This window comes from Dendropsophus ebraccatus, chromosome 12 (genome assembly GCF_027789765.1).
Source record: "Dendropsophus ebraccatus isolate aDenEbr1 chromosome 12, aDenEbr1.pat, whole genome shotgun sequence".
Taxonomy (NCBI): Eukaryota; Metazoa; Chordata; class Amphibia; order Anura; family Hylidae; genus Dendropsophus; species Dendropsophus ebraccatus.
Window position 1 is genome coordinate 18,952,951 of NC_091465.1, and position 24,635 is coordinate 18,977,585.

General features: G+C 43.0%; 1 protein-coding gene and 1 non-coding gene across 9 annotated transcripts in view; one reads left to right on the forward strand and one right to left on the reverse strand.

Moving 5' to 3' along the window:
• The first annotated feature begins 2,301 nt into the window (after positions 1-2,301).
• The window catches only part of FEZ1 (fasciculation and elongation protein zeta 1), a 52,596-nt gene continuing 30,262 nt past the window's right edge, over positions 2,302-24,635 (forward strand). For 2 of the 8 annotated variants that reach the window (XM_069948196.1, XM_069948199.1), the window contains exons 1-2: positions 2,304-2,376; positions 2,662-2,795. In XM_069948196.1, the coding sequence (XP_069804297.1) occupies positions 2,744-2,795 (52 nt within the window). In that variant the 5' untranslated portion in view covers positions 2,304-2,376; positions 2,662-2,743. Of the gene's footprint in view, positions 2,377-2,661; positions 2,796-6,869; positions 6,943-10,162; positions 10,262-23,955; positions 24,184-24,635 lie in introns of those variants that run through there. The other 6 variants (XM_069948202.1, XM_069948197.1, XM_069948198.1 and 3 more) reach the window with 6 other exon arrangements.
• On the reverse strand, positions 3,233-3,420 carry LOC138770168 (U2 spliceosomal RNA). The gene has a single exon (XR_011359420.1). It is a non-coding gene; the product is annotated as a U2 spliceosomal RNA (small nuclear RNA).

Consider the following 24,635-nt stretch of genomic DNA (forward strand, 5'->3'; position numbering starts at 1 on the left):
CCTGTGGATTGGTGCCAAACAGAATACAATAAAGTGCTAAACAGTGTACTACACTAACAGGGAGAAACGCACAGTATATCACCAATGACCATGAGAACACCAGAGAGCCTCCAGGCTGGGAGACCGAACCCCACGCGTTCCGTCCACTAACTGGACTTTCTCAAGGGTAAAGGGTAGTGGACGGAACGCGTGGGATTCGGTCTCCCAGCCTGGAGGCTCTCTGGTGTTCTCATGGTCATTGGTGAGATACTGTGCGTTTCTCCCTGTTAGTGTAGTACACTGTTTAGCACTTTATTGTATTCTGTTTGGCACCAATCCACAGCACTTTAGTATTACTGTATACATTTATATATATATATATATATATATATATATATATATATATATATATATATATATATATATATATTTATATATATATTTTCTCTTTGTTTGTTTTTTGGATTGTGTATGCACTAAGCACTTTACTGTTATCTAATAGGGAGGACTGTGTATTGATACAGTACCAGCTAGATTTGTTGTATTGTTTTACACCAGAGAGTGTCGCAGTATTCACAGGCTAGGGAGTTGGTTGTTTGACTATATTTTTCTGACAACTATTGAATCATGTGGGATGATTTTAAGTGTTTTTAGGGGGGGTTTAATCATGTTTGGCCATTATTTGTATTTGTGATTTTGAATAAACTATGTATTTTTGATATCATTATTACGGTGTGCTTACCGGTGTTTCTATATACTTCTTGTTGTTTTGTATTGTACTAGTTTTTCTATATAGAGGTTTAGCACCCGGAGTAGAAATTTCTTATGAGCTGTGCATCTCTTTCCCTTTAGTTTGTGAGGCAAGTGCCATGTGCTTTTTTTTTTTTTTTACCTATCTGCCTATATCTCCAGCTCTGAGCATGATACACAGCCAATAGATTCCTTTTAGGCCGGGTTCACACTGAGCAATTCCGTAGTGGAATTGTCTGCCGCGGAATGCTGTTAGCCTCCTTCTCATAATGGGAGTCTATGGGAGGCGCGCGCTCCTGCTCTGTCCGCGCTGAAGAATGAACATGTTCATTCTTCAGCGCGGAGAGACACTGTGAGAACAGCAGCGCGCACCTCCCATAGACTCACATTATGAGAGGGAGGCTAACAGTATTCCGCCAGTTTTGCTCAGTGTGATCCCGGCCTTAAATGTAACATTGACTTCTATGGGCTGATGGATTTGTTATATGGAAATGTTAAAACAACTTTCCGCCATAACCTAGATGATTCCTATCATAGTTGTAAACCATTTCATTTACCAAAAATTACTCCATACCTCAGAAAAGCTGCTCTAAAGCCTTAGCCACTAGGTGTCTCACTTCCCTGATGCATTCAGTACATCCTGTTATTAGGGGAACTGTGTCTCTAGAAACAGCTGAATCAGGACAGAACACAGAAAGTGAGGATGGGTGAGGCTGTAAGTGTACCTTTTGACGTCATAGTTTTAATCGGTCCGGGTCTGAGTGTTCAGACCCATACAGATAGTGGGAACGAGCGGTGAGAGGACTGCACTGCAGTCATATATATAAAAATATATATATATATATATATATTATACAGTATGTATATACAATATCTCTATTTATATGTATGTGTAGATCAGTACGACCACTGATTTGAGAGCAGAATGGTGGTCGATAACATAGACAATAGGCTATCAACAATAGGAGGAAAAGAGCAGCATATCAGGAGGAGACAGATTTGCTACATGATTATTTTTGAGTCCTAAAAGTGTATCTATATCCGTTGAGATGGCAATACCCCTTTAATGCACAAAATCTCACAAAATGTGGTGTATGAGCTCTAGCTGAGGTTAAAATAAAAAAAGAACTTCCCAGCAGTCCCTGGTCCCAGCTGTCTCCCTGTTGACATGTAGGAAATGACCGTTCAGCCAATCAATAAGTGAGGCAGATGACAGCTAATGCCATTGAATCGCTAAGCCGCAGCAGCACCATTGGGTTGGCCGCAGCAAGGATCGGTAAACAGTAGTGTTTTTGTTTTATTTTTTTTATTTACCAGTCACAGCCTATATGCTATAAGTGGTGGCACGGTACAACAACTTCTACTATTGTGGTTAAAATTGCTGATATATGGATGTTAAAAAAAAAAAAAAAAAAAACAAAGATACAAAAACAGACATATAAACTATACCAAAACAGATCATATCTTTTTTTTTTATAAATTCTACCCATTAATTGGAACGTATGTTGAAGAAAAGATGTGATTAAAACCATGTAACTGTAGTGTTTTTTTTTTTTCTTTTCAATAAATACAAATTTAATCGGACGTGTGTCGCCCTGATGAAACATCCACAACCCTCTAGAACTGCCGCAGCATTCACACCCCATGGTCAGTGCGCTCTTTGTTTTATTCATATAGATGTAACGTCTGGATGCTGAATTTATTCCACATACAGAGAGGTTACAATAATCGCTAGTGTGAATGAGGCGTCATGTAAAATATAATACATTTCTGCATTGTCTTTTCTTGTTGATAAGCTGAAGCTAATGCATGTTTGCTGGGAGCTGTCCTCAGCACCCGTCAGGTCCAGGATGCTGCTTTCTAGATCATGCTACATGCACAGCACTTCTATTTATAAAGCACTCAGGACGTATGTATTTTACCTCCACTCAGGACCATTTGTCACCTAAGGGAACGCTGATTCCTCGTTACTATGGAAACTACATTAACATAGCAACCCAGTGAAGGTCTGTGAATGGGAGCCGGGTGCATTGTGGGAAAACTCATAATAACGTTGAAGGAAGGAGGTGAGTGTACGATTCTGTCATTTCTTCTTGTTGTTCTAAAGGCTGAATAATTAGACCCTAGACCAGACCGAGGTAAAGAAATTTGTCTATTGGTTACTAATATATAGGCAGGAAAATAGTATATAAATGTATAACAATGTAACAGTATATAATAACTATGCATTGCTATCTGTACACAGCGACATAGTAACGTTTCACTGAATTTAATGTCAGTAGACAACAGGGGGCGCCACATTGCTTGTTAATTTGCTTATTACCGGTAGAGAAAAAAAGAATGAGACAATGCTGTGGTGTTATGATCAGTATGTGTCGTCCGGAAAGGGTCCACAGCAGAAACAGAGTCATCCTATCTATGCCTAATGCCACTGCCTAAATGTATTTGGAATTATTTGTATTAATAAATGCAGCAGCCACTTTTCCACAGAGATAATATATTTATTTTGTGCACTGAACCTGGAAGCAGTGTACCAGGTCAATCCCTGGAGAGAACAGAGCAAGCTCTTTTTCTATTTCCCTATTCTAAAAATCCATTTAATATGTGGTCCCCAGATAAGGGACATATCCGATATTAAACTGATAAGAACAGATACTACACTTGATCTTAGCCAAAAGGCCAAGACGCCACAGATAGTATTTCTGAAGAAAAGGAGGACAAGGGTATGGAAAAGACATAGCTTTAGAGAATTTTAGTACTGGAGCATGTCTATATTATTCCTACTTAAATGCATATTTCAGCCATTACATAATTTTACCTAATATCAATGACGCTTGGCACCTGGGAATGTGGAAATCATGTAATTTTTATGTAGGTATTGGTTCCATTTGGTCCATTGTTTTACATGTTGCTTGCTTTTGTGGAGCTCAGCTGTAATGTGACTGTGTGCACCTTATACCCATGTAAACAAAACCTCTAACATTGAGAAATGTTAGGTTACTATTGCCTCTGGGTCAGAGGAAGAGCAAAATGTGACCTTTTATCCAAACTGTATAATACATTGCATAATTTTGGGACGTAAACACCAATGTATCTTTAATAAAAGGTGAAAAGTGTGAGCCAAGGACAGGAAATGGTTGTTGTTGGTTTAGTAGATATATATGTAAGATTTATGTTAAGTCACACTGTGTCTTTTTTTTTTTGCAGAAATCAATAGCAGCGGCGATTTTAAGAAACTTTGTAATTCCATTTATTAGGCAAATATGCCATTATCTGCATTCAAAAAGACTTTCCCCAGGTCCTCCCCCCCCCTCCTCTCTCATTCACTGCTCATTATCAGGAAATCTGGTCTTGTTTACATCAGACGTGCCCCTGTCTGTTCTATGGAGAGGGGAGGAGGTAGATTAGTCACCAGCAGAGAACAAAGGATTACACAGTGCGACCTGAGTGAAAGCTGGTATTCAGAGGTCAGAGAGGTCAGTGCTGACTTCAGAGGAGAGAGCCTGGTGACGTAGATGTAAATTAACTCTTTGATGTCCTGTTTTGGTGCCTCATCTCCTTCCACCCCTCCCCTCTCCATAGAGAACCATGAAGACAGAGGGAAGAGCTTCAAACTGCTTTTTTATGATAGAAATGCATTTTTAATAAACCCAATTACAAAGTTTCTTAAAATCGCCTGTACTAAAAAAAAAAAAAAATTAAACGACAGGTACACTTTAATGCATTGTAAACTAACATTTTATAACACTTGGCAAAACTGATGAACTCTAGAGAAGAGGGAGCTTACAGTAAGTTCAGCGGAACATGATTACTGCCTTGAAAATATGCATACAGCCCTAGTGAGACCCATGACTGTCACCCTGGTCTTTTCCAGGCTGCAGACTAAAGCAATGATTCCAGTTCCAGTTTGAATGAACTTACTTACATTTAGAGGATGTTTACTGCTTTATTTCTTCATAGCAAATACAAAATCATACATATGATACAGAGTTGTGTTTAAAGCAAATGTACCATTAGTACATTCGCTTTAAGTGTAGCATATCAATAGAAGCCGATGCCATGGTCCTTTTTTTGAACCAAAGCACGTGCGGCTTCATTCTATTCCAAGGCACCGGCCCAGTCTGAAGCACTGGTGGTGGGTCGGGCCACCCCCAGTGGGAGGAAACCCCTGCCCCTCATTGACGCGGCTCTATTGATTCTAATGGAGCCGCATCACAGAGGGGCTATGGAACTGCTCACTTGATTTCATAACAATTGTTGCATAGTCAATACTGATACCTATTTATTGGTTCTCTGTGGCTTGTACACCTAGGAAAACTAGTTTGATTGCCTGTTTGAAGGGTTCTTTGTGGCTATATGCCACATTCCTCGCACAAAGAGGAAATTATTTTCCTGGCAGAGAAGGGTTTTTTTCCAGATAAAGTAAGGATACCCTTTATTTAGAATTTCACAAATGCCTGTGAAAATGATAACTTATAAAAAGTTATCATGTTTACAGGTCTGTGTAAAATTCTGTTAACAACAAGATCCCAACTTTGACTTCACTTGGGATAAACAACATTCTACACCAATAAAATCAGAATTTTCATTGTCTATGTCCACATAGGCGGCCATCTCCCCATTGGTCCTTACCTGGCTTGCAGCTCCATATTATCCATAATGGAAATCTGGAAATCCGGTCTTGTTCAGGCAGCATCTTAATATGTTTTATTGACCCCAGACAGACGTTTCTGCATCATGTCCTCCGTCGATGCAGATAAGTGACTGATCAGTGATATCACCTTCCTCTAATCCTCCACCCTCCAGCATCCCTCTCTTTAGCCCCTGTAACCTTGTTTTCTTTGGTGTAGATGTCAGTGCTTGTTCTTTTTTGGCTGTTCAATATATAAATCCTATTTAGTTTGTCTGATTTCTTACAGTTCAGTATGTGTTCTCCATGTGTCATGTTGGGCATTTTTATTTTGTATTCATACCATTGTGCTTTCTATCTTGAATCTTAAGCATCTTCCTCACTCCTCCCTTAAAGCGTAACTGTCGTTTAAATCAAATTTTTCAGAAACCAATATTACAAGTAAAACTCTGTAATAGGTTTTATTAAGCAAAAGAGTTCCTTCTGTACTCAAAGTTGTTTTCCTGCCCCCCCCCCCCATTATTATCACTTCAGAAGAAGCAGAACTTCTGTGTCCATTATGCTTTATGGGGAGAGGAGGGGTCGAGGGGGATGAGTGAGCACAGAGGGGAGAAAAGGCAGCCCTGCAAAACACATCATCGTGCAATCTTATCTCACCAAGATCCCAGACCTGCACTGACCTTTCTGACTTCTGAATCCAGCGTTTTTTGTGCCCAGACAGCCTCTAAACTCTACAGCTGCTTCTCTGCTTTTCCTGCTCACCAATCCCCCTCAACCCCTCCCCCTTCCATAGGTTACATGGAGGTTAGCCCATATGGACTCAGACAACCTGTCTTCACTTTGATTCTCTGTGTTAAAGAAGTTTTTGCCTGATAATGCACATATAAGAAGTGGGGGGGGGGGGGCGGGGGCTGGAAAACTGCTTTGAGTACAGAAAGTCTTTTTTGCCTAATAAAACCTACTAGAGTGTGTCTTAAAATCACTTCAATTTCTGACTAATAAATGACAGTTATACTTTAAGTTTCCTCCCTTTTTCATTTAATTTTCCCCCATATTTTACACATAGCTTTTTGGGAACAACCAACATCATCTGCCCCACACTGCAATGGATTTTCATCTTGAAGAAGTTGTATAGTCCTTCCCATTTATACAATTAACATCTCTCTTGTTGGGGCCCGACATCTGCCACTAATAAAATAGTTTTTATTTATTTGCACAATGTTTTATCATGAGATGTGAGAGGTTTGGATTATAGAGGATATTTATGATCTCCCACCTATATTCTTACATCTCCTTTAGAGAGCAATCTGGTACATTTGGTGGATTTTTCCAGCAGGGAAGAGAGTCACAGACTACAATGTGACAGTAATTATATGGGGGGAACTGTCTCCTCTAAACCACAAAGATAATAGTACATATCTTATTATTTTCAGCAGCTCCCCTCCTCTCTGTGCTTGGAACACTGCATTATTGTTGTGACTGAATAGAGGAAATTAGTCAGCGACTCCCCCTCTCCTAGGCTCAGCCGCCGGTGACAGGACTGCGGTGCCAATATACAATTATTTAGTTATATCAGGACAGCGGTCAGTATATCAGTGTGGTTCACCTGTAATTGCGTTTACGTGTAAATTGATCAAGATATATTGATACTGAATTACATGTCTTTGGATTGAAAATTTTTATTTATTTTAGACTAGAACAAGACCATAGAAAACACACATGTAGGAAACAAATACACAAAGCTTGTACTACAATACACACCATCCTGCAAAAGACAGGTGATTTTAAAGAGAAGCCGATCTTTCAAGAACCGCAATCTAAGCTAGCCTTGAAATCGAGCAGTTATGACCAGCTGATCCAGAGCAATAGATCAGCTGTGTGACAGCTCGCAAAAAAATGTAAATAGCTGAAGATAAAATAGCTATCTTAGAGCAGGGATGGCTTAAAGCAACTCTGTACCCACAATCTGTCTCCCCCCACCCAAACCGCTTGTATTGTTGGATAGCCGCTTTTAAAGAGGTAGTGCGGTGAAAAACATTTCCCCTCATTCCCTCCCCACATGCAAAGTTATATAACTTCATAATATACAATGGTAGCCAATTCCAGGTCCTTACCCCACTTTCCCTGGTCCCGCTGGCCACCGGAAGTGGCTCACTTCCAGGTTCGTCAGGACCATCTTACAGCCCCGGGTGCCATCTAGGGGTCGATACGTAGGCCGGCACATCATGATCTGGGGCGTTCCTTGGGCTCCCAGGCACTCCCTACCTGCTTGGCACGCCTCTCCTACCTCCCCAAGCTCTGCGATTGGGTCCTGCTTCACTCTGCCTCTCTCTCTGTAGTGTAGTGTAGGCCAGTGTGTATGACCATCGGGTCTGCTGGGACTTGCAGTTCTAACAGTACTGACAGCTGTACAGAGAGCGACAGGGTAAAGCAGGTCATACACATTCAGTCATGTACCCCCCGCCCCTGTATACAGTCATGTACGACCGCCCCGACTCCCATCCGCCTTGCTTGGGTTATACAGTGATGTGCGATAATGGCGACTTTGCGGCACTGTCACCTGCCCGCCGGGTGGGAAGTGACAGATGTCGTTAGCGGTGCTTGCAGGGGGAACAGGATTGTATACGGGTGGGGGCGTACATGACTGTAAACATCGGGTGAGCGATCGCACATCACTGTATAACCCAAGCGGGGCGGATGGGAGTCAGGGCGGTCGTACATGACTGTATACTGGGGGGGGCAGGGGCGGGGGGGGTACATGACTGTATGTGTATGACCTGCTTTACCCTGTCGCTCTCTGTACAGCTGTCAGTACTGTTAGAACTGCAAGTCCCAGCAGACCCAATGGTCATACACACTGGCCTGATATGTGTATCACCATCGGGTGCGCTGGGACTTGCAGTTCTAATAGTACTGATAGCTGTACAGAAAGAGAGGCAGAGTGAAGCAGGACCTAATCGCAGAGCTTGGGGAGGTAGGAGAGGCGTGCCAAGCAGGGAGGGAGTGCCTGGGAGCCCAAGGAACGCCCTAGATCATGACGTGCCAGCCTACATGTCGACTTCCAGATGGCGCCCGGGGCTGTAAGATGGTCCTGACGAACCCGGAAGTAAGCCACTTCCGTTGGCCAGCGGGACCAGGGAAAGTGGGGTAAGGACCTGGAATTGGCTACCAATGTTTATTATTAAGTTATATAACTTTGCATGTGGGGAGGGAATGAGGGGAAATGCTTTTCACCGCACTACCTCTTTAATCCAAAATCTTTCCTGGGGTCCATTCGGCAGGTGATGCAGTTATTTTCCTAAAAAACAACTTTCAAACTTGCAGCCCTGTGTCAAATTGGCGTGGCCTAGAGTGTCTGTGCCCTAGGCCTGAACTGCATCTCCGTCCCTCCTCCCCGCCCTCTTCACTATTAGGAATGCCCCAGGCAGGATTTCTCCTATTTATCCTATTCATCACCTGTCTGAACATTGCATATTAATTTTTAAGGCACATGTGCAGGGTTCAGACAGGTGATGAATAGGAGAATCCTGCCCAGGGGCATTCCTAATGTTGAAGAGGGCTTGGAGGAGGGACTGAGAGGCGGTGCAAGCCTAGGGCACAGACACTCTAGGCCACACCAATTTGACATGGGGCTGCAAGTTTTAATTTTTTTTTTAGGACAATAACTACATTACCTGCCAAACGGACCACAGGACAGATCTTGGATTGAAAGCAGCTATCCGAAGGTACAAGCAATTTGGGGGTGGGGGGGTCTGATTGTGGGTACAGAGTCACTTTAAGCTTTGGCTATCCAGCTATGATGGGAACAGCTTGCAACAGCTGGGGGGGGCTGAAGGTTCCCCATTCCTGTCCTACAGTTACAAATGTGTAGACTTGAGATGCAAACTACACATTTCTTACTCAGAACACTAAAGGTGCCCATACATCTTTTACTTAAGTTTGCCAAACTGGCTACATAACAGTATAAGTTATATAGTCACCCAGTTTTCCACTAACAGAGGATGATGGTGGAGATAGGGGTCGGACGTCATTGATTTTCACTGTCCTGTCCCTTTGTTCTCTGATGGATAAGCCAGCTGGCTACGGCTTACCCCTCCCTCTAGAGAACACATGAACATTCAGTTGTAATACAGCTTTTACAGCTGTATTTTATTCTGCCTCAGTAACAGTGCAGAGAATACTGCCCCAAATCTCCATCCACCTTTTACATGAGGCCAGAAAACTATATATGTAGATGTCTATGGATGCAGCATTATGGCGGTGTGCAGCAGAGGTTGTATAAAGCCATAATACACCCGTATAACCTTACTATGACTTCATATAAAAATAATGAGCATCTTCTCCTCTTTTCTTTTATTATAGTTCTTTGCCATCCATAGTACGTGCAGCCAGAGGTCAGATCCATAAGCATTGATAGACAGGAGGTAGTAAAAGCAATAGAATGAGCACAGCCGCAGTGTTGAATAATATTTTGCCATCAGCAGTCTAATACCGCTTGCACGTTGCCTGTGCCGTGATGTGGAATTACTCAGGAATATTCTGTGCTTTTCGCTGTCGCTGGTCTTCTGAGGTGAACGCCGGTGATGTAATGGGAGACTGAAACAAGTCAGGAGGTTTGTAAGCAATTTGGGCCTTTGGCAGGGAGACGGTGATGGGCCTTGTTTGGCTCCGGCAGCTTCAGGGATTTCCATCTCCATGGTAACAGGGCCGGGGGCCTAGCTGCTGAGACTGCAGAGATGAATGCAAATGTGTGCATTGCTCCACAGAGAAAATTACATGGTTAGAAGCAAGACAGATCAGAAACAGCTGACGTCCTGTGCATCGGCTGCTCTGCAATGTTTATTTACAGCTGAGAAATCCAGACCACAAGTAATGCCGGCCTGACCCTTTAGGTTTTTGCTGGTGAGTCCCCCTGATTTCAAAGGCATCTCCCAAAACTTTGAGGTTTACCCTACAAAGCACAGGTAGGGATCCTTGGCTCTCCAGCTGTTGCAAAACTACAACTCCCATCATGCCTGATGGGAGTTGTAGTTTTGAAACAGCTGGAGAGCTAAGGGTCCCTACCCCTGCTACAGAGGGAACCTTTCTGAGTGCAATCCCTATAGAGATACGCCGCACCAGATATGTCCGACAGCTCTTTATTTGATTTTCAAGCATTATTAGATGATCCTTGTATGCGTTTTATTGGGGGTAAACATAGTTATTCAAATGCTGAACAATTGGACGCTCAACTTGCGCTCATCTCTAAAAAAAAAAAAAACAAAAAAAAAAAACATTATATATATAATAAATAAATATATATATATATATATATATATATATATATATAATATACATTTCAGAAAATATTAAAAATTATGAAAATTCTTAGCTGAATAGATAGTTTTTCATTTTTTCCTTGTGGTAAAGCAGATCTGTCTGCAGGAAAACAGGTGTGAATAATCCCATGACTAGATCAGATTTCTGAGCATGCTTTTTTTTTTTTTTTTTTTTTTTTTTTTAAATCTCCATGTTCCTTACTAGCATTTATACATAAGTTCTTTCAATTTGTAAATGATGTTTAAGTGTCAAGGGGGAGTTCCTCGGTTTGATAAAAGCTCAGACAAATCCAGCTCTTTCCCCCTCTTCTTGCTGTAACTATGCATGTTGCACCTAAATAAAAGAGCAAACGGTGAGTGCCGGGCTGTTCTATTTACACAACCCCTCTTCACCACCTCTGTACCCATTTGACTAAGGGCCCTTTTACACAGAAAGATTATCTGCCAAAGATTTGAAGCCAAAACCAGGAACAGACTATAAACAGAGATCAGGTCATACATGAAAGCCTGAGATTCCTCCTCTTTTCAAATCCAGTCCTGGCTTTGGCTTCAAATCTTTGGCAGATAATCTGTCAGATAATCTTTCTGTGTAAAAGGGCCCTAACAGCCACTAGATCGAGAAGACATGGGCTGGACTTGCCAATGCTCTTGTTGTGCTGGGAAATGCCCCCTGGGCTTTTGAAAGCCATTTACATATCCTGATGACTAGGGGGTAATCTGTCCCTTTGAGTAGATTTTGGAGAACTATAGACCATGCAATGGTCCAACATGGAAAAAAAAAGTATGCAAATGAGTTCACCCATTGGACATAGTGTTCCTTCAAGAAAATTCTCAACCCCTTAAAGTGTACCTATCATAACATATAAAAAAAAATGCTTGCATTATTTGTAGGTTGTACATTTTTATATTATTTCACTGCTCCGACGGCCTGTTTAGTGCCTTGTTGTTGGTCATATTTCTGCATTTCACTCTGAGCCAGTGGGCAGGCCTTTTTTAATCAGTTTACTTATCTGCAGCAGTGCACAGCTGCTGACCAATCAGCATTCATCTTCACTGGGCCAACTGCATATGGTCTCTTTTTTTTTTTTTTTTTTTTTTTTTTTTCTGTTTTTTTGCTGTTACTAAAGACCAAATTGCCTTAGTGATGGCGTCTCAACTGCAGTTTTCCAGTAATTGAGACACCTAGTGGCCAAATTTATGGCATTATAATTCATATAGAAAACAGACAAAAAAAATAAATGAAGCAAATTGGAAAGAAGTACTATATCACCTACCCTGCTGATTTATCAATGTTTATTGGTAACAACAGTGCCCATTTAAACAGTCTAGAATGCCAGAATGTAGCTTTGGCTTAAAAAATCTGTCAGATAAATTTCTCTGTGTAAAGGCACCCTAAGCCCATACTATGGAGGATCCATCTACTCTCTGCTTAAACAGCCACAGGAGGTGGGTGGTGTGTACAAGCCAAATGGAGGTAGCTACACCCTCCAACCAACCAGTACCACTATTCATACTATGCAGGTGTGCACTGCCAAGGCTAATGCTGCGTTTACACGGAATGATTATCGTTCGAATTTTCGCAATAACGATCGCATTTGAGCTATAATCATTCCGTGTAAACGCAGCAAACGATCAAGCGATGAGCGAAAAATCGTTCATTTTGATCTTTCAACATGTTCTCAAATCGTTGTTATCGTTCACTAAAAATTCGCAGATCGTTTTGTGTAAACAGTCTTTCAAAGATTCACCCTATGTAAAAGATGGGCTTAAGCGATCTTAAAAACGATCGCATTAACGATTTTTCGTACGAATTTTCTTACGATTTTTCTAACTATTTATTTGTCTAAATGCTGATTGTTATAAAAATCAAATTGTTGCTTCAAAATCGTTAAACGATTGTTTGGGCGAATTATCGCTCCGTGTAAACGTAGCATAAGATACAGACTGAGGTTCTTAACAAGGTGAGACGGTACATACCATTTGATCAAATGGTTTGCTGAGAACCTCATTTAAAAATAAAAAAAATTTCTATAGAAGTTTTACCATTCTAAATATCTATATTTTATATAGCGAATGTCTTAGCAAATGCAGGTTGCTGTTGCATCCTTCTGTTTTTGTCAGAATTCTAGACACCTTGATGGACCCCTTTGAAATTCCGTGTGTTGGGTACATCTGTTTTGTTATTTATAAATTGTTCTGCCTTTAACCCCTTAACGACATCGGGCGTAAATTTACGCCCTCGCGCCCTGGTACTTAACGCATCAGGGCGTAAATTTACGCCCGATGTTTCCCCGATCGCTGCGTGTTCGCACACAGCGATCGGGGAAGATGGCCTGCTATAAATCATAGCAGGCCATCTTAGCTTCTCGGCACGGGGGGTAGTTAACACAATTCAGATCAGCCAATAGCGGCGATCGGAACCTTTCCGGGTCATCTGTGACCTGATGACCCGGAAAAAAATGGCGGTCAGTGCTGTCCGAGGACGGCACCGACCGCCATTACTGTAAAAAGTAATGGTGGTCACGGTGCCACCGGCCCGATCGCCGTGAACGATCGCCGGTGGCACGGCGATCAGAGTCCCCCAAAGTAGTAAATACCTGCTCTGGACCCCTCAGCTAGGTAGCTGAGGAGTCCAGAGCAGGTATTTGTACATTACTCACCTATCCCGGGGTCCTGATCGGCGTCTTCCGGGTTCGCGGCGTCCTCCGTCTTCTCATTCGGTCTTCGGCTCTTTCCGGCAGTCCTCATCGGCTTTTTTCGGCTATTTTCGGCTCCAGCCTCGTCTTTTTCCGGATTTTGCGCTCTGCTGCCCCCTAGCGGCTGATATGTGTAATACACTTATCAGCAGCTACAGGGATGTTCAGAATGTAGAAAAAGTTTGGGGTTTTTTTCCAATTTTTTTTTTTCCTATTTTCCGCACCCTATCGCCGCTGAGTGTTGTTCAGCATCGCACGAAAGTGCGCTGCTAATCAACAACTCCTCCTTTTTGGCGTAGGGTGTTTTTTTTCTATATCCTACTGCCACGGTCTGCTGATAAGTGGCGCACATAAGTGCGGCATTTATCAGCAACGCCTTTGTTGGCGTAGTTTTTTTTTTATACTTACTGTAAAAAAAAAAAAACACGTAAAAAAAGACTACATTACACCACACTACATTGAATAAAGTTTGACACTACACCACTACATACCCCATATACTAATCCCCGTATAAAGATGGCCCCCAGGGTGTTTACGGCGTCAGAGGGATACGTTATTATTGCCTCCGACACCGAAACAGCCAGTGAGAATAAATTGGGGGGATCCTTCTTTCCTCCATTCATCCTCATCATCCAGTGACGTGTCTGGGGGTAGTGTAGCGTACGCTGCCCCCCAGACACGTCTTTTCCGCCAGTACCATCCCAATAAGAGATGACGGTATGGCGTGAAATGCTACAATTTCTGTGAGCGTACCTCTGGGTACTCTTACAGATTTAGGGTACGTGCACACTGCAGAATGGCGAAGGATAACCCTTTGTGCATTCCGCAGCTGGCACCCGCCGGCGGACTACTGTGGGCACGCGTCTCCACCCGTGTCATAGACTCCATTCTATGCACAGGCGGATTCCATCGTCCATCCAAAGAATGAATAAGTTGGACGGAAAGTGTAATCCGCCCGTGCATAGAATGGAGTCTTATGACACGTGTGGAGACGTGTGCTTGCATCACTCCGCCGGCGGGTGCCAACTGCGGAATGCACGAAGGGTTATCTGTCGCGATTCCGCAGTGTGCATGTACCCTTAGAGTGTATGTAGGAAGGGACACCTGAATCCAGCCCCCAGATGTTCCCTCCCCCCCCATCCTCGGAACAAGTGGGAAGATCGTCCGGGAACTGATCTTCCCACTGCTGGGTAAAGGTTACCACCTGTGCGGGGATAACTTTTATACCAGCACCCCCTCTTACGGTCCCTCGCTGCCCGAGCTACTGTAGCTTGCGGCACGATCCGAAAATATCAGAAGCAGTAATAGAGCCCTAATATTTAGCAGCCATGGAGCGGACCCAGCGCTTCTGGATATGAAGGACCCCGTATCGCACCAGGACAACATTTTCCAGGTGACGTCCCCCACACTGGAGAACAGGAGACCCCAGAAGAAGTGCAGAGTGTGGCGTAACAGGGGGATCAGGAAGGACGCCATTTTCCAGTGTGACACCTGTCCTGATCCCCCCCGGCCTCTGCATACTGGATCGCTCCAAGGCGTACCACACGTCATTGGGGTTCTACATTATCTAAATTCTGTCCCTTATTCCTATTTCAGGGGTCACGCTGATCTGGGGATTATTCTGATCGCCATTATGGAGTCGGGAAGGAATTTTTCCCCTGTGATGAGGCTACTGTCGTCTGCCTTATGAGGGGTTTTTTTTTGCCTTCCTCTGGATCAACACAGGTTGAATTTGATGGACACCTGTCATTTTCAACCTTATAAACCAATAATTGGCCTAATACCCCCAAATAAATTAGAATTGTCCCTTTTCCCCAGCTAAATAGATATGGCCGCCATTCCCATTAGAGACTTGCCATGATGCAATTACAAAGCCTCTGTGCGGCCAGGACAGTAGAAACCCCCCACAAGTGACCCCATTCTGGAAACTACACCCGATAAGGAATCTAACAAGGGGGCAGCGGGGATATGGCCCCCTGGTGACGGCCACATTTGGGAAGTGAAAATGAAAAAAATTGTATTTTTTATTTTCTCGGCACATGTTCTACGTAAGTGCCCGTCACCAGTGGGGTCCATATCCTCACTGCACCCCTTGTTAGATTCCTTATGGGGTGTAGTTTCCAGAATGGGGTCACTTGTGGGGGGTTTCTACTGTCCTGGCAGCACAGGAGCTTTGTAAATGCGACATGGCCTCCATCCTCCATTCCAGATTCTAAATGGCGCTCTGTCCCTTTGGTGGCTTGCCCTGTGCCCATATGGCACATTATGCCCACATGTGGGGTATTTTCGTACTTGGGGGAAACTACCCTACACGTTTTGTGTTCATTTTCTTTTTTAACCCCTTGTGGAAATGGAAAAAATCAAGGCTAGACCAACATTTAGTGTAATTTTTGTAAAATTTTTACTCTAAATCATTAATCTTGTCATGATTTTTTCATTTTCACAAGGGGCTAAAAGATTAAAAAAAAACACTAAATGTGTAGCGCAATTTCCCCTGAGTACGGAAATACCCCACATGTGGACATAAAGCGCCATGCGGGTGCAGGGTAAGCCTCCAAAGGGAAGGAGCGCCATTTGGTTTTTGAAGGCTGGATTTGGATGGAATGGATTTCGAGAGGGCCATGTTGCATTCAAAAGGCCCCTGTGTTGCCAAGACAGTTGAAACCCCCCACAAGTGACCCCATTATGGAAACTACACCCCTCAGGGAATGTAACAAGGGGTGTAGTGAGCATATGGACCCCACTGGTGACGGGCACAAATGTGGAACAATGTGGCGTGAAAATGAAATATTACATTTTTTACACTTTAATGTTGGTTTAGCCTTGAATTTATCATTTTCATGAGGGATTAAAAGAGGGGGAAAAAAAAATGTGTAGAGCAATTTCCCCCGAGTCCATAAATACCCCACATGTGGACATAAAGCGCCATGTGGGCGCAGGGCAAGCCTCCGAAGGGAAGGAGCGCCATTTGGATTTTGGAGGTTGGATTTGGCTAGAATGGATGATGAACCCCATGTCGCATTTACAGAGCCCTTGTGCTGCCAAAACACTGGAAACCCCCCACAAGTGACCCCATTCTGGAAACTGCACCCCTCAGGGAATCTAACAAGGGGTGCAGTGAGGATATGGACCCCTTATGACGGGCACATTTGTGCCATGAAAGTGAAAAAAATGAAAATTTTCCCTTTCACGTCACATTGTTCCACATTTGTGCCCGTCACCAGTGGGGTCCATATGCTCACTGCACCCCTTGTTAGATTCCTTGAGGGGTGTAGTTTCCAGAATGGGGTCACTTGTGGGGGGTTTCCAGTGTCTTGGCAGCACGAGGGCTCTGTAAATGCGACATGGCCCTTGAAATCCTTTCCAGTCAAATTCAGCTTCCAAAAGCCAATTGGCGCTCCTTCCCTTTGGAGGCTCGTCCTGCGCCCCCTTGGCACTTTATCGCCACATGTGGGGTATTTCCGTACTCGGGAGACACTGCTCTACACATTTTGTATCTTTTTTTTCCTCTTATCCCTTTAAGAAAATGAAAAATTGAAGGCTAGAACAACGTTTTGGTGTAAAAAATAAATTTTTCTTTTTTCACGCCATATTGTTCTGAAAATCTGTGAAGCACCTGTGGGGTCCAAATGCTCACCGCACCCCTTGTTACATTCCTTGAGGGGTGTAGTTTTCTAAATGGTGTCCCTTTAGGGGTGTTTTTAAGGTTTTGGCACCCCAGAGCCTCTGCCAACCTGAAGTGGTACAGTCAGAAATGACCAAATATAACGGAGGCATTGAAATTCACTAGGCGCTCCTTTGTATCTGAGGCTTGTGGTTGCGTCAAATAGCGCAATAGGGCCACATATGGGGTATTTCTATAAACTGCAGAAACGGGGCAATCATTATTGGGGTGCATTTCTCTGGTAATAGGTTTATAATTATGAAAAATATTGGATTACAATAAAATCTCTGCACAGAAAATTAAAATTTTCAAATTTCTTACACATTTGGCTTTTATTTCTGTGACTCCCCTAAAGGGTTAAAAAACTTTCTGGATGTGCTTTTGCAGAGTGTGGGGGGTGCAGTTTCTGAAATGGGGTGCATTGTGGGGCTTTCTAACATACAGGCCCCTCAAATACACTTTAAACCTGAACAGGTCCCTAAAAATATCTGATTTTGAAATTTTACTGAAAATTTGGAAATTTGCTGCTAATGTTTTAAGCTTCCTATTGTCTATAAAAAATGAAAGATCGTTTAATAAATGCCGCCAACATAAATTAGACATGTTGCTAATGCTATTTAATATATAATTTATGTGGTATAACCACTTTCTGTATAAGCAAAAAAGTTTCAAAGTTGGAAAAATGCATTTTTTCACATTTTTTCACATTATTTGGGTTTTTTTCATAAAGATTCGTTATGAGTATCGACTCCCAATTTACCAGAAATGTAAAGTACAATATGTCACGAGAAAACAATCTCAGAATCAGCCGCATAGGTAAAAGCATCCCGAAGTTATTAATGAATAAAGTGACACTGGTCATATTCATAAAATTTGTCTTTGTCATTAAGGCCATTTCAGGCTCTGTCCTTAAGGGGTTAAAGGGGTATTCTGGTGATATATATTTTTTTTTTATTCTTTCAAATCAACTGGTGGCAGAAAGTTATGCAGATCCTGCAGGAAGTCTTGTATTCTTTCCAGTCTGACACAGTGCTCTCTACTGCCACCTTGGTCCATGTTAGGAACTGTCCAAAGAAAGAGAGGTTTTCTATGGGGATTGGACAGTTCCTGTCATGGACAGAGGTTGCAGAGGAGAGTACAATGTCAGACTGGAAAGAATACCTCTTCCTACAGGACATACAGCAGCTGATAAGTACTGGAAGACTGGAGATTTTTTAGAAGTAAATTACAAATCTGTATAACTTTCTAACATCAATTCATTTGAAAGAGAAAAATTTTACTGGTGTAAGAGAGACTGTATATTGTCACTGTGTCTGTCATTTTATTTTTTATGGCCAGGGCTAGGACTGGTGGATATTAATATTTTATGTGTACATCTTATACATATTTAACCATAAACTCAATTTCAACTGAATTGAAGCTGCACATTTGTCTTTACTCCGGTACATTGCTTTATGAGCATTTATTTTGAAGAGAGAAGGCAGGGCATAGGGCAGGAGAGAAGCCGTAACGCACTGGTTGTAACTAGAGATAAGAGAACTTGCAGTAAATTTGGGCTCACTCGATCCTGAACACTTGGCATTTGATTCCCAGTGACTGGATAAGATGGATGCAGCCCTAGAGAGTCCTGGAAAATATGGATACAGCCTATGGCATCCTAGTAATCGGTCAGATTACTGTTAAGTCCCTAGTGTTTTGGCGTTGCAGGAACCAGTCATGAGACTTCCAGAGCAGTCTTCTGTTTTTTTTTTTCTATTATGTGCCATCTATCACATGTTCTGCACTGTCATTATTCCGGCCACAATGTCACTGTCCTCTTTCCTGCTAGCCCACCCACAGTCCACTTGTGTCCCCCACAGCCTTGAAACTAAATAATCCCTGCTGGATCCATCTGACCAGACCACGTTTCTCTGAAGAGATCTGAATCCATCCCTGCTATTGGGGAAGAAATGGGGGCATGGTTTTGCTGCATACATTCCTCTGCAAGTGACCTTAGCGAATGTGCCATCAGGTACATCTAAGTCCTTTTTTTTAACCTTTATTTGATCGGCAACTGTGCAGGGATACCGGGGACACGGTTCTTTTTTAAAAAAAATTTCCTCCTGTTTCCCGCTCGTCGACAGTCTTTTCCAGAGCACTACCCCGCCCCGGGGCACTGGGGGCAGGCCGCCACCCCTCAGTGTGGCGATCTCCCCTCTGTGATGCAGTTCTATTGATTCTAATAAAGCCGCATCACAGAGGGGAGAGGGTTTCGCCACACTGGCGGCACTACTGAGCACGTCTGCCCCTTTGTTCTAGCAATGGGCAGGGTTCTCAGTACCCGGACCCCAACCAATGCAAAGTTCTTACATGTCACTATGATAGTCACACTCCTGTGAACATTACAAAGTTTTCCCTACATTAAGATGATGGCATTTTATCTTGAAATAAATAACAAAAAGATCAAATCCCATGCATGACAATATATGTATTGTACTGAAATACATAAATTTGGCTCCAGCACCTACAGCACTATTAGGACTTTGTTATACCAGCTTTAATGGGAACCAAAAAAAAACAAAAACGTAGTGTTGCTATTAAAGGGGTTATCCAGCGCTACAAAAACATGTCTGCTTTCTTCCAGAAACAACACGACTCTTGTCTCCAGTTCAGGTGTGGTTTGCAATTAAGCTCCATGCACTTCAATGGAACTGATATAAAAAACTTGCACCTAAACTGGAGATGAGTCGTGTTATCTCAAGAAGAACGTGGCCGTGATTTTGTAGCGCTGTATAATCCCTTGAACTGCCCCTAATCACCCCTAACAGACTTTGGGAATGTATCTGTATAGCCGGGCTGTCTGCCATACCCCGAAAACATATATCTTGCGCTGTATGCAAATATAAGTTTTTGTTAGGTGATTGGTTCCCTTTAAGGCTGCGTTCACACTACGTAAATTTCAGTCAGTATATTTCAGTCAGTATTGCAACCAAAACCAGGAGTGGATTAAAAACACAGGCTCTGTCCACACAATGTTGAAATTGAGTGGATGGCCGCCATATAACAGTAAATAACTGACATTATTTCAATATAACAGCCGTTGTTCTAAAATACCAGCAAATATTTGCCAATATATGGCGGCCATCCACTCAATTTCAACATTGTGTGAACAGAGCCTTTCTGTGTTTTTAATCCAATCCTGGTTTTGGTTGCAATACTGACTGAAATATACATATACTGACTGAAATATACGTAGTGTGAACGCAGCCTAAGGGTATAAACCCACACACCGTATATGCAACAAATACGCAGCAGATTTGTTGGTACAGATTTGATGCTGTGTTCAGTTATTTAGATCTAATCTGCTGCGATTTTGCTGCGAGTTTGCTGCGTATCGCAGCAGTAAATACGCTGCATATACGGTGTGTGGGTTTATACCCTAAAGCTGTAACACATTGACAAATCCTTGTAGATCTATCCATTTTGTACAGAGACATAACATTTCCATTGTGAATGAATGAGGTGTGGTTGCTAATGCTTTGTGCAATGCAAGAAGGCAGTGAGAGGCTGACTGCTTATACCAGACCACGCCATGCCCTTATTTCCAGCTTGTGATTCATACTTCCTGTAGCCTCACTAATAGAGAATCCTCATTTCAGCATCTGCTGAGTGAGTAGAGAGCAGGGCACAGTTTATACTTAAATGCAATATATACAAGTGAAAGCTATGCAAATCCAACATTAACCTTTTCAGGATAAGACCATTACTTCCCCTTCCCCCAGGGCCTGAAGAGCAAGGCCTTGTGCACACAGTTTTTTTTCACATGGCTTTGCAGTCTGACTTCTCTGTAGAAATTGCTTTCAGTGGAAACCCACTCCATGTTTGACAGTGTACCAAATGGACCAGAGGAAATCTAGAGCAAATCCTTAGTAGAATGGGACTTTGGAGTTCTGCATTGGATTTATTTGATGGATATTGTGAGGCTGTCATGTGACACTTACCCTTTTGCAGAAACTTTGAATCCCATCCCAGAGATATTTTATGTCCTATCATTTTGTTGCAAGAAAGTTTGATTTTAGTTGGAAAACTAAAATCATCTATATATTGCATGTAATGTACCAGTTTGCTATTAGAAAATTAGTATTAGATCATTTCTTCTACTTTCAGATCAAACAATTTAAGTCTGAAACTTTTCACCTCCCCTTACGCTAGTTCCTTAATAATGAGCCTACAGGAACAACTCTCCTTCATAATTACCTGACCACTACATCATATACACAGTGCTGGGAGGTAAATGTAGGCTGTAGCTCCATCTCTAAACAATATTACAGGCTCCTGCCTCCAAACTTCCCCAAAATACCCTCTTAATCAGAACATACAGCAAAGTGCTAATGTGCTGGTACCAGTCACTGTTGTAGTTGTTCAAGCCATTCCTGGCTATTCTCCTCACTGTTTTGGGGGCTCCTGAACCCCAGGCAACAAGCTCAACATGTGGTGGACCTGGTCAAAAAGTTTTTCAACTCTGTCAGCAGATTCAGCCAACTTTAGTCTTGGGTGTGTGGGCATCTTATCTCTTCTCTTTACAGTTTACTAGAGCTATTTATTAAAATGAAGTGCAGTTCTAGCATGCTCGAGGCCTATTGTTTGATTACTGGTGGCTGAGGAAGATGGATGCAGCCCTAAGTCTACCTGGAAATATGGATACAGCCCATGTATATTATTGTCTCTTTTCAGGAGTTAGGGCCCTATTCCACAGGAACTATCATCGGCCGAATCGGCCCCATTCGGAATAGAGAGAACGATCAGCCGATGATCATGTCATCGGCTGATCGTTCATTTAGGGCCAGACCTAAAATCATCGTTCCCCCACCGCACATCGCTGCCGTGGAATAGCGGTGCGCGGCAGGCAACCGACGATTTGAGAAGCACAATACATTACCTGTTGTTATAAATGGCTTTGTGTAATAGGACACTAAGGGCCCTATTTCACGGGCCGAGCAGGGCCCGATCAACGAGGTAAATGAGCGTCCATCTGCTAGATCGACGCTCGTTTACTGGGCCTATTCCACGGCCTGATGATCGTTGAGCGAGGGCTGCAGGGACATCGTTACCGATGTCCTTGCAGCCCTTGCAGCATACATTACCTGCAGGGCTTCTCCTCGGCTCTGTCTTCCTCCCCGAATCCCGCGCGCTCTAGCTTTAGAGTGGCCGGTCATCTGATGGAGCGCTCAGCAAATCACAGGCCGGGACCGCCACGGCCTGTGATTGGCTGAGTGGCCTGTCTGCTGACAGACCATTCTGAAGCTAGAGCGCGCGGGACCTGGGGAGGAAGACAGAGCGGAGGAGAAGCCCTGCAGGTAATGTATGCTGCAAGGGCTGCAAGGACATCGGTAACGATGTCCCTGCAGCCCTCGCTCAACGATCATCAGGCCGTGGAATAGGCCCAGTAAACGAGCGTCGATCTAGCAGATGGACGCTCATTTACCTCGTTGATCGGGCCCTGCTCGGCCCGTGAAATAGGGCCCTTAGTGTCCTATTACACAAAGCCATTTTTAACAACTAACGATAAACGATCGCAAACTAGATTGTTTGTTTATTGCTAACTTGAAATCGTTCACCATATTACACAGAACAATGGTTGTTAGCTACGATCGTTACTACGATTGTTATTGCGATCGTTACTATGATCGTTTATTCCTTCTGATCCCAGCAAAACAATGGACAATGTGCAATTACACTGAACGATTAGTGAAAAAATGCGGAACTTGAGCGAACGAATGTGGAATTGCAGCAAACGATTAGCAATAATTTTAGGTTTAAATCTAAATCAACGACGTACGAACGATTTTTCGATCCATGCCTGCAATTACACACAACAATTATCGTTTAAATTCGAACAATATAACAATTTTTCGCACGATAATCGTCCCGTGTAATAGGGCCTTTAGGCATATGTTTATAGTATCATTGTTGCTCCATTATTTTACAGGTACTTATATTTTTTGCATGGTCCCAGCTTTACTGGCTGCAGTCAATTAATTTTTTTCTACTAGTCTATTAACATAGATATTAATAGAAAAGAATACAAGCAGTAAATGACCAAATTTCCAGTTACATTGCCAACCTGGCTTCAGAGATTTGTCCACATAGATCATATGCGCCTGAGAACTTTATATCAAACGCCTGCCAAGCTTATAGTGGTCATAGACATTACTTACACAGTATTAGCCCTTAGGCCTGTTTCACATCAGCATATTACATGAGCATATTTGCATCCATTACACAGACAGCTGTTAGTTCGGGTCATCAGATCTGCGTCAGACCTGTAATACCGACACACTGATCGCTGCTAGTTCGGGTCATCTGATCTGCGTCAGGCCTGTAACACGAACACAAAAATGCACATTTAATATGAAACCGGCCTTGGTGATATAGGACAGAGCCACTGATACGTAGTATACATGAATGTGGGTGTACGTACATCACCGCCATGGTAAGACTAAGTAGACCTAGAAGCAAAATTGTAATGGGAATCGGAAGGTGATCCCCACTACCTGGCTATATAACATATATGAATTTTATTCCTGGCGTACCCTAGAGAGATCTGTGCTATACCTAAGCTAGAAACGTATCATAGACATCAGGTCATATATTCCATCATATCTAGAGCAATAAATGTTAGTTCTGAGGATACGTCGGCTATATATAGCACCCCCCCCCCCCCCCATTTCAGCGTGTCAGGATAAGATTAATTGTCCTCCCAGGACTGCACCCCCTTTCACATTGAGGACAATCGAGGCTGTGATTGCAGTGAATTAGACACATCTCACTGGCTCTATCCGCAGCTATTCATACTCCTGCCTATCTCTGCCTGCCCTGGGAGTGACTATAGTCTTGTCAACAGTGTTGTGGAGGCAATGAATATTCATGAGCAGCTGAGGCAGGGCTGTGCCGCTGGATTGCCTTTTCTGAGCAAGACTGAGCCATCATCATCACCATTGTACATTTTATCTGCTTTTCCAGAGAGTGCACTAGAAGCAGGCAGGATCTGACCAGGCTGGAGAAGATACAGGGAATAGGATGCTGAGCTAGGAAGGACCATTCTCCCCTGCTGTAGTCTTTGTCCTGATGCTGAGAATCTGGTGGCTGGACCTGTGATCTCTGCAGGTGATGATTCTGTCCTTCTGCTTCCTCTGCCTTCCCCTGATTTCTCCTTTATGTATAGGCTCCAATTCCAGGGTGTTTAGCCTCAATTCCCTCTTGCACTGTAGGGTCTCCAGCTGCACAACAGGGGCACCAATTCATGATAAGGATATGGGGCCATTCCTCATGGCGGTGTCGTGTGTCACACTGTACCACTGGTCCTGCTGAATAAATGATGTATTGTTTATCTGCTGGGTAAACAGAGCATGGATGTTTGCATCACGGCTGTGATCCAGCGGCTCTTAGCACAGAATAGTGTGATGTAATTCGACCTATGTGCTGTAATGTGATATATATATGTATATACGTGGAATACATGAGTGTTGTATAATGCATGATGAGCCCTGTGGTAGCAGTGTAAAGGCAGGACCAGACAGGTACGCGATCCAGCCATTATTTACTCCGCACACACTACA